Raw genomic sequence first — 9,418 nt, forward strand, 5'->3', positions numbered from 1 at the left:
ATGGGGCCGGCCGTGTGCCCTCCCTGTCCTCGGGGCTGGGCTGGCGGCCCCTCGGCTTTAGGCCGTGAGCTGGACTGCCTGACGGTAGAGTCAGGTTCCTGTTGCCTTGGGGGAAGGCCGAGCTCTGTGGCTCCCCGGGTGTGGACCGGCCTGTAAGCAGGCTGCGGGTCTGGGAGCCTTTGTGCTCCCTTCAGCTGGCAGCCTGTGTGGGGCGCCCGCCCCGTTAGTGGGGAGCGCCCCGCAACTGGTGGAGAGAAAAGGAGCCTCCGTAGGCCTTGGGGACCAGAGCCGCCCTGTAAGTGGGGGCCTGTAAGTGCTCTGGAGTCCCGGGCACTTTTTAGTCCAGGCAGCGGCCTGAGCCCCCTGTAAGCAGGGGTGCAGCCTCTTGGCCGCTGCCTCGCGTGCCCAGCTTCCTTTGCCCAGAGGGCCCGGCTCCCAGCACGGCGTGGGACTGCGCCGGACGTCGCGACGGTGAGTCAAGCTGAAGTGTGAGGCTTTTGGGCAGCTGTGGGGGGGTGCTGGCATGAGGATCCGGCTGTGGGGCTGTTGGGGGGCGCTTCCCTATGGCAGCTGGAGCTCCTCGGGCCTGACTGCGTCGTCGTCGACGTTTGCAGAAGCCGTGGGACAGCGAGGAAAGAGCGAGCCGCAGGAGCGGCCTCTTCGAGCTCAAGAGTGGATCGGCGAGGCAAGAGCCAGCCTTCAGCATCGGCGGCCTCGAGCTCAGAAGCGCAGCCGCAAGGTAAGAGCAGCAGCTTGGAGCTGAAGCGTGAGGCTTTTGGGCAGCCAAAAGGATCTGCGGGTGGCCGGTTGGGGATGTCCCTGTGGGACTGTTGGGTGGCGGTTCCCTGCAGGCACGGGGTCTGGAGTTTCTCAGGCCTGAGTGTGTGGTCGTCCATTGGCAGAAGCCGTGGGACGACGAGGCAAGAGCGGCGGCGTCGTCTTGGAGATCAAGAGCGAGGCACAGGAGCCGAAGAGGGACGCGAGGGGCCCTCTGGGCAAAGGGCTTTTTCCAGGCCAGGGCACCTTCAGGGTGCGGCGGCCGGCTTTGCGCTGGGCGACCTCCCTGCGTGCAGGGCTGGTCCTTGCTGTGCTTGGCCTTTTGCCTCGTGCTCCTTTGGCTGCCCGGAGAGAGGGGCGACCCTGTAAAGGAGGGTGTGAGAGCCCCTGTCTCCGCACCGCAGGGGGGAAACGGAGCTCTCCCGGCCCCCAGCCCAGCTACCCTGTAAGCAGGGCAGGGCTTTTCCCCAACCCCGGCAGCTTGCTGCCTGCTGCTGGCCCCTGGCCAGCGTGCCCCCCTGTACTCGGGGCGTGTCACAGCCTGTGTCCCTGGTGCCGGTCCTGAGGCGCTTCAGCGCGTCAAGGCCCCTGTGGCCTCCTCTCAGTGCAGGGGCAGGTCTGACGCTTTCCTCTCCCGCTCAGCAAATTAGCAATGGCTCCCTGGAGTAGGTTGGCTGCACAGAGCTTGCTCCCTCTTCTGGGACTGTCTCCCCCTCCCCTGCCTGCCCCTCCCCTGTCTTCCCCTTAGTTGGTGTTAGTGAGGAAGTGTGTGTGTGTGTGTGCTTGTGCTTTAGCAACAGAGCCAGTGTAGCTTAGACTTCCCAGGAGGGAAAGAGGAGCTCTCTGCAGCCACAGGCGGGTGCCCAAATTGCACGGGTGGAGAAAGCCTCCGGCCTTGCCCCTGCTTTCTGAGGGCGGCGCGAAGGCGCTTAGCGGCAGCGTGGGCAGCGTGACCCGCCTGTAGCCAGGGCCAGGGCGTGCGCCCACGCTGCCGGTGGTGCTGGTGAGCTGCCAGCGTGCGGGCCCTGTACTCGGGGCCCGTGTCAGGACCTTGGCGGCACCCTTTGTCCCCAGGAGCAGCCCCACCCGGGTCCCTGTAAGCAGGGCTGGGGAGGCTCCTTTAGCCAGGCGACAGGAACGAGCGCTCCCGGGCCCTTGCCGGGGGGCGGCTTGCAGAGGTGCTGTGCCGCAGGGCACGCTCCTGCCTTTGCCAGTGCTTCGGGCTGGCGCCACATGGCTGGCGGCCTCGTACAGGAGGCTCCCGGGGCTCTGCAGACGGCCGTGTTGCCGCGCTGCGCTGCGGCCGGGCTCCGGCCTGTCCCTAAGTGGGACGCAGGCTGGAGCCTGTGTGCTCCGCAGCGCTTGTTGGGGGGTGCCGGGCAGCAGGGGGCGGCCCCGCAAGTGGGGTTCTGTGCGTCCCCTGGCCTCGGCGGGCGGTTGGAGGGACCCCCTGTAATCAGGCGGGTGTCCCTGGCCCCGGTCTTTCAGAGGCGTGGGGCCAGGAGTCATGGGGCCGGCCGTGTGCCCTCCCTGTCCTCGGGGCTGGGCTGGCGGCCCCTCGGCTTTAGGCCGTGAGCTGGACTGCCTGACGGTAGAGTCAGGTTCCTGTTGCCTTGGGGGAAGGCCGAGCTCTGTGGCTCCCCGGGTGTGGACCGGCCTGTAAGCAGGCTGCGGGTCTGGGAGCCTTTGTGCTCCCTTCAGCTGGCAGCCTGTGTGGGGCGCCCGCCCCGTTAGTGGGGAGCGCCCCGCAACTGGTGGAGAGAAAAGGAGCCTCCGTAGGCCTTGGGGACCAGAGCCGCCCTGTAAGTGGGGGCCTGTAAGTGCTCTGGAGTCCCGGGCACTTTTTAGTCCAGGCAGTGGCCTGAGCCCCCTGTAAGCAGGGGTGCAGCCTCTTGGCCTCTGCCTCGCGTGCCCAGCTTCCTTTGCCCAGAGGGCCCGGCTCCCAGCACGGCGTGGGACTGCGCCGGACGTCGCGACGGTGAGTCAAGCTGAAGTGTGAGGCTTTTGGGCAGCTGGGGGGGGGTGCTGGCATGAGGATCCGGCTGTGGGGCTGTTGGGGGGCGCTTCCCTATGGCAGCTGGAGCTCCTCGGGCCTGACTGCGTCGTCGTCGACGTTTGCAGAAGCCGTGGGACAGCGAGGAAAGAGCGAGCCGCAGGAGCGGCCTCTTCGAGCTCAAGAGTGGATCGGCGAGGCAAGAGCCAGCCTTCAGCATCGGCGGCCTCGAGCTCAGAAGCGCAGCCGCAAGGTAAGAGCAGCAGCTTGGAGCTGAAGCGTGAGGCTTTTGGGCAGCCAAAAGGATCTGCGGGTGGCCGGTTGGGGATGTCCCTGTGGGACTGTTGGGTGGCGGTTCCCTGCAGGCACGGGGTCTGGAGTTTCTCAGGCCTGAGTGTGTGGTCGTCCATTGGCAGAAGCCGTGGGACGACGAGGCAAGAGCGGCGGCGTCGTCTTGGAGATCAAGAGCGAGGCACAGGAGCCGAAGAGGGACGCGAGGGGCCCTCTGGGCAAAGGGCTTTTTCCAGGCCAGGGCACCTTCAGGGTGCGGCGGCCGGCTTTGCGCTGGGCGACCTCCCTGCGTGCAGGGCTGGTCCTTGCTGTGCTTGGCCTTTTGCCTCGTGCTCCTTTGGCTGCCCGGAGAGAGGGGCGACCCTGTAAAGGAGGGTGTGAGAGCCCCTGTCTCCGCACCGCAGGGGGGAAACGGAGCTCTCCCGGCCCCCAGCCCAGCTACCCTGTAAGCAGGGCAGGGCTTTTCCCCAACCCCGGCAGCTTGCTGCCTGCTGCTGGCCCCTGGCCAGCGTGCCCCCCTGTACTCGGGGCGTGTCACAGCCTGTGTCCCTGGTGCCGGTCCTGAGGCGCTTCAGCGCGTCAAGGCCCCTGTGGCCTCCTCTCAGTGCAGGGGCAGGTCTGACGCTTTCCTCTCCCGCTCAGCAAATTAGCAATGGCTCCCTGGAGTAGGTTGGCTGCACAGAGCTTGCTCCCTCTTCTGGGACTGTCTCCCCCTCCCCTGCCTGCCCCTCCCCTGTCTTCCCCTTAGTTGGTGTTAGTGAGGAAGTGTGTGTGTGTGTGTGCTTGTGCTTTAGCAACAGAGCCAGTGTAGCTTAGACTTCCCAGGAGGGAAAGAGGAGCTCTGTGCAGCCACAGGCGGGTGCCCAAATTGCACGGGTGGAGAAAGCCTCCGGCCTTGCCCCTGCTTTCTGAGGGCGGCGCGAAGGCGCTTAGCGGCAGCGTGGGCAGCGTGACCCGCCTGTAGCCAGGGCCAGGGCGTGCGCCCACGCTGCCGGTGGTGCTGGTGAGCTGCCAGCGTGCGGGCCCTGTACTCGGGGCCCGTGTCAGGACCTTGGCGGCACCCTTTGTCCCCAGGAGCAGCCCCACCCGGGTCCCTGTAAGCAGGGCTGGGGAGGCTCCTTTAGCCAGGCGACAGGAACGAGCGCTCCCGGGCCCTTGCCGGGGGGCGGCTTGCAGAGGTGCTGTGCCGCAGGGCACGCTCCTGCCTTTGCCAGTGCTTCGGGCTGGCGCCACATGGCTGGCGGCCTCGTACAGGAGGCTCCCGGGGCTCTGCAGACGGCCGTGTTGCCGCGCTGCGCTGCGGCCGGGCTCCGGCCTGTCCCTAAGTGGGACGCAGGCTGGAGCCTGTGTGCTCCGCAGCGCTTGTTGGGGGGTGCCGGGCAGCAGGGGGCGGCCCCGCAAGTGGGGTTCTGTGCGTCCCCTGGCCTCGGCGGGCGGTTGGAGGGACCCCCTGTAATCAGGCGGGTGTCCCTGGCCCCGGTCTTTCAGAGGCGTGGGGCCAGGAGTCATGGGGCCGGCCGTGTGCCCTCCCTGTCCTCGGGGCTGGGCTGGCGGCCCCTCGGCTTTAGGCCGTGAGCTGGACTGCCTGACGGTAGAGTCAGGTTCCTGTTGCCTTGGGGGAAGGCCGAGCTCTGTGGCTCCCCGGGTGTGGACCGGCCTGTAAGCAGGCTGCGGGTCTGGGAGCCTTTGTGCTCCCTTCAGCTGGCAGCCTGTGTGGGGCGCCCGCCCCGTTAGTGGGGAGCGCCCCGCAACTGGTGGAGAGAAAAGGAGCCTCCGTAGGCCTTGGGGACCAGAGCCGCCCTGTAAGTGGGGGCCTGTAAGTGCTCTGGAGTCCCGGGCACTTTTTAGTCCAGGCAGCGGCCTGAGCCCCCTGTAAGCAGGGGTGCAGCCTCTTGGCCGCTGCCTCGCGTGCCCAGCTTCCTTTGCCCAGAGGGCCCGGCTCCCAGCACGGCGTGGGACTGCGCCGGACGTCGCGACGGTGAGTCAAGCTGAAGTGTGAGGCTTTTGGGCAGCTGGGGGGGGGTGCTGGCATGAGGATCCGGCTGTGGGGCTGTTGGGGGGCGCTTCCCTATGGCAGCTGGAGCTCCTCGGGCCTGACTGCGTCGTCGTCGACGTTTGCAGAAGCCGTGGGACAGCGAGGAAAGAGCGAGCCGCAGGAGCGGCCTCTTCGAGCTCAAGAGTGGATCGGCGAGGCAAGAGCCAGCCTTCAGCATCGGCGGCCTCGAGCTCAGAAGCGCAGCCGCAAGGTAAGAGCAGCAGCTTGGAGCTGAAGCGTGAGGCTTTTGGGCAGCCAAAAGGATCTGCGGGTGGCCGGTTGGGGATGTCCCTGTGGGACTGTTGGGTGGCGGTTCCCTGCAGGCACGGGGTCTGGAGTTTCTCAGGCCTGAGTGTGTGGTCGTCCATTGGCAGAAGCCGTGGGACGACGAGGCAAGAGCGGCGGCGTCGTCTTGGAGATCAAGAGCGAGGCACAGGAGCCGAAGAGGGACGCGAGGGGCCCTCTGGGCAAAGGGCTTTTTCCAGGCCAGGGCACCTTCAGGGTGCGGCGGCCGGCTTTGCGCTGGGCGACCTCCCTGCGTGCAGGGCTGGTCCTTGCTGTGCTTGGCCTTTTGCCTCGTGCTCCTTTGGCTGCCCGGAGAGAGGGGCGACCCTGTAAAGGAGGGTGTGAGAGCCCCTGTCTCCGCACCGCAGGGGGGAAACGGAGCTCTCCCGGCCCCCAGCCCAGCTACCCTGTAAGCAGGGCAGGGCTTTTCCCCAACCCCGGCAGCTTGCTGCCTGCTGCTGGCCCCTGGCCAGCGTGCCCCCCTGTACTCGGGGCGTGTCACAGCCTGTGTCCCTGGTGCCGGTCCTGAGGCGCTTCAGCGCGTCAAGGCCCCTGTGGCCTCCTCTCAGTGCAGGGGCAGGTCTGACGCTTTCCTCTCCCGCTCAGCAAATTAGCAATGGCTCCCTGGAGTAGGTTGGCTGCACAGAGCTTGCTCCCTCTTCTGGGACTGTCTCCCCCTCCCCTGCCTGCCCCTCCCCTGTCTTCCCCTTAGTTGGTGTTAGTGAGGAAGTGTGTGTGTGTGTGTGTGCTTGTGCTTTAGCAACAGAGCCAGTGTAGCTTAGACTTCCCAGGAGGGAAAGAGGAGCTCTGTGCAGCCACAGGCGGGTGCCCAAATTGCACGGGTGGAGAAAGCCTCCGGCCTTGCCCCTGCTTTCTGAGGGCGGCGCGAAGGCGCTTAGCGGCAGCGTGGGCAGCGTGACCCGCCTGTAGCCAGGGCCAGGGCGTGCGCCCACGCTGCCGGTGGTGCTGGTGAGCTGCCAGCGTGCGGGCCCTGTACTCGGGGCCCGTGTCAGGACCTTGGCGGCACCCTTTGTCCCCAGGAGCAGCCCCACCCGGGTCCCTGTAAGCAGGGCTGGGGAGGCTCCTTTAGCCAGGCGACAGGAACGAGCGCTCCCGGGCCCTTGCCGGGGGGCGGCTTGCAGAGGTGCTGTGCCGCAGGGCACGCTCCTGCCTTTGCCAGTGCTTCGGGCTGGCGCCACATGGCTGGCGGCCTCGTACAGGAGGCTCCCGGGGCTCTGCAGACGGCCGTGTTGCCGCGCTGCGCTGCGGCCGGGCTCCGGCCTGTCCCTAAGTGGGACGCAGGCTGGAGCCTGTGTGCTCCGCAGCGCTTGTTGGGGGGTGCCGGGCAGCAGGGGGCGGCCCCGCAAGTGGGGTTCTGTGCGTCCCCTGGCCTCGGCGGGCGGTTGGAGGGACCCCCTGTAATCAGGCGGGTGTCCCTGGCCCCGGTCTTTCAGAGGCGTGGGGCCAGGAGTCATGGGGCCGGCCGTGTGCCCTCCCTGTCCTCGGGGCTGGGCTGGCGGCCCCTCGGCTTTAGGCCGTGAGCTGGACTGCCTGACGGTAGAGTCAGGTTCCTGTTGCCTTGGGGGAAGGCCGAGCTCTGTGGCTCCCCGGGTGTGGACCGGCCTGTAAGCAGGCTGCGGGTCTGGGAGCCTTTGTGCTCCCTTCAGCTGGCAGCCTGTGTGGGGCGCCCGCCCCGTTAGTGGGGAGCGCCCCGCAACTGGTGGAGAGAAAAGGAGCCTCCGTAGGCCTTGGGGACCAGAGCCGCCCTGTAAGTGGGGGCCTGTAAGTGCTCTGGAGTCCCGGGCACTTTTTAGTCCAGGCAGCGGCCTGAGCCCCCTGTAAGCAGGGGTGCAGCCTCTTGGCCGCTGCCTCGCGTGCCCAGCTTCCTTTGCCCAGAGGGCCCGGCTCCCAGCACGGCGTGGGACTGCGCCGGACGTCGCGACGGTGAGTCAAGCTGAAGTGTGAGGCTTTTGGGCAGCTGGGGGGGGGTGCTGGCATGAGGATCCGGCTGTGGGGCTGTTGGGGGGCGCTTCCCTATGGCAGCTGGAGCTCCTCGGGCCTGACTGCGTCGTCGTCGACGTTTGCAGAAGCCGTGGGACAGCGAGGAAAGAGCGAGCCGCAGGAGCGGCCTCTTCGAGCTCAAGAGTGGATCGGCGAGGCAAGAGCCAGCCTTCAGCATCGGCGGCCTCGAGCTCAGAAGCGCAGCCGCAAGGTAAGAGCAGCAGCTTGGAGCTGAAGCGTGAGGCTTTTGGGCAGCCAAAAGGATCTGCGGGTGGCCGGTTGGGGATGTCCCTGTGGGACTGTTGGGTGGCGGTTCCCTGCAGGCACGGGGTCTGGAGTTTCTCAGGCCTGAGTGTGTGGTCGTCCATTGGCAGAAGCCGTGGGACGACGAGGCAAGAGCGGCGTCGTCGTCTTGGAGATCAAGAGCGAGGCACAGGAGCCGAAGAGGGACGCGAGGGGCCCTCTGGGCAAAGGGCTTTTTCCAGGCCAGGGCACCTTCAGGGTGCGGCGGCCGGCTTTGCGCTGGGCGACCTCCCTGCGTGCAGGGCTGGTCCTTGCTGTGCTTGGCCTTTTGCCTCGTGCTCCTTTGGCTGCCCGGAGAGAGGGGCGACCCTGTAAAGGAGGGTGTGAGAGCCCCTGTCTCCGCACCGCAGGGGGGAAACGGAGCTCTCCCGGCCCCCAGCCCAGCTACCCTGTAAGCAGGGCAGGGCTTTTCCCCAACCCCGGCAGCTTGCTGCCTGCTGCTGGCCCCTGGCCAGCGTGCCCCCCTGTACTCGGGGCGTGTCACAGCCTGTGTCCCTGGTGCCGGTCCTGAGGCGCTTCAGCGCGTCAAGGCCCCTGTGGCCTCCTCTCAGTGCAGGGGCAGGTCTGACGCTTTCCTCTCCCGCTCAGCAAATTAGCAATGGCTCCCTGGAGTAGGTTGGCTGCACAGAGCTTGCTCCCTCTTCTGGGACTGTCTCCCCCTCCCCTGCCTGCCCCTCCCCTGTCTTCCCCTTAGTTGGTGTTAGTGAGGAAGTGTGTGTGTGTGTGTGCTTGTGCTTTAGCAACAGAGCCAGTGTAGCTTAGACTTCCCAGGAGGGAAAGAGGAGCTCTGTGCAGCCACAGGCGGGTGCCCAAATTGCACGGGTGGAGAAAGCCTCCGGCCTTGCCCCTGCTTTCTGAGGGCGGCGCGAAGGCGCTTAGCGGCAGCGTGGGCAGCGTGACCCGCCTGTAGCCAGGGCCAGGGCGTGCGCCCACGCTGCCGGTGGTGCTGGTGAGCTGCCAGCGTGCGGGCCCTGTACTCGGGGCCCGTGTCAGGACCTTGGCGGCACCCTTTGTCCCCAGGAGCAGCCCCACCCGGGTCCCTGTAAGCAGGGCTGGGGAGGCTCCTTTAGCCAGGCGACAGGAACGAGCGCTCCCGGGCCCTTGCCGGGGGGCGGCTTGCAGAGGTGCTGTGCCGCAGGGCACGCTCCTGCCTTTGCCAGTGCTTCGGGCTGGCGCCACATGGCTGGCGGCCTCGTACAGGAGGCTCCCGGGGCTCTGCAGACGGCCGTGTTGCCGCGCTGCGCTGCGCTGCGGCCGGGCTCCGGCCTGTCCCTAAGTGGGACGCAGGCTGGAGCCTGTGTGCTCCGCAGCGCTTGTTGGGGGGTGCCGGGCAGCAGGGGGCGGCCCCGCAAGTGGGGTTCTGTGCGTCCCCTGGCCTCGGCGGGCGGTTGGAGGGACCCCCTGTAATCAGGCGGGTGTCCCTGGCCCCGGTCTTTCAGAGGCGTGGGGCCAGGAGTCATGGGGCCGGCCGTGTGCCCTCCCTGTCCTCGGGGCTGGGCTGGCGGCCCCTCGGCTTTAGGCCGTGAGCTGGACTGCCTGACGGTAGAGTCAGGTTCCTGTTGCCTTGGGGGAAGGCCGAGCTCTGTGGCTCCCCGGGTGTGGACCGGCCTGTAAGCAGGCTGCGGGTCTGGGAGCCTTTGTGCTCCCTTCAGCTGGCAGCCTGTGTGGGGCGCCCGCCCCGTTAGTGGGGAGCGCCCCGCAACTGGTGGAGAGAAAAGGAGCCTCCGTAGGCC

General features: G+C 67.5%; 2 protein-coding genes across 2 annotated transcripts; both read left to right on the forward strand.

Annotated features, from left to right (window-relative positions):
* Positions 1-1,610, forward strand: LOC141728249 (uncharacterized). The gene is made up of 4 exons (XM_074535825.1): positions 1-64; positions 360-471; positions 615-739; positions 903-1,610. Exons 1-4 carry the CDS (start codon positions 1-3, stop codon positions 1,340-1,342), a joined length of 741 nt encoding a protein of 246 aa, XP_074391926.1. The 3' UTR covers positions 1,343-1,610.
* Positions 1,611-6,854: 5,244 nt separating this feature from the next.
* On the forward strand, positions 6,855-8,927 carry LOC141728257 (uncharacterized). Its single transcript, XM_074535923.1, has 4 exons — positions 6,855-6,918; positions 7,214-7,325; positions 7,469-7,593; positions 7,757-8,927. Exons 1-4 carry the CDS (start codon positions 6,855-6,857, stop codon positions 8,194-8,196), a joined length of 741 nt encoding a protein of 246 aa, XP_074392024.1. The 3' UTR covers positions 8,197-8,927.
* The last annotated feature ends 491 nt before the right edge of the window (positions 8,928-9,418 follow it).

Source organism: Zonotrichia albicollis, chromosome 2 (genome assembly GCF_047830755.1).
Source record: "Zonotrichia albicollis isolate bZonAlb1 chromosome 2, bZonAlb1.hap1, whole genome shotgun sequence".
NCBI lineage: Eukaryota > Metazoa > Chordata > Aves > Passeriformes > Passerellidae > Zonotrichia > Zonotrichia albicollis.

Coding starts and splice junctions, on each gene's coding strand:
- LOC141728249 (XM_074535825.1), top strand. CDS start 1: ATGGGGCCGGCCGTGTGCCCTCCCTGTCCTCGGGGCTGGGCTGGCGGC. Junction 65..359: donor CGGCCCCTCGGCTTTAGGCC/GTGAGCTGGACT, acceptor CAGCGGCCTGAG/CCCCCTGTAAGCAGGGGTGC. Junction 740..902: donor CTCAGAAGCGCAGCCGCAAG/GTAAGAGCAGCA, acceptor GTCCATTGGCAG/AAGCCGTGGGACGACGAGGC.
- LOC141728257 (XM_074535923.1), top strand. CDS start 6,855: ATGGGGCCGGCCGTGTGCCCTCCCTGTCCTCGGGGCTGGGCTGGCGGC. Junction 7,326..7,468: donor CTGCGCCGGACGTCGCGACG/GTGAGTCAAGCT, acceptor CGACGTTTGCAG/AAGCCGTGGGACAGCGAGGA. Junction 7,594..7,756: donor CTCAGAAGCGCAGCCGCAAG/GTAAGAGCAGCA, acceptor GTCCATTGGCAG/AAGCCGTGGGACGACGAGGC.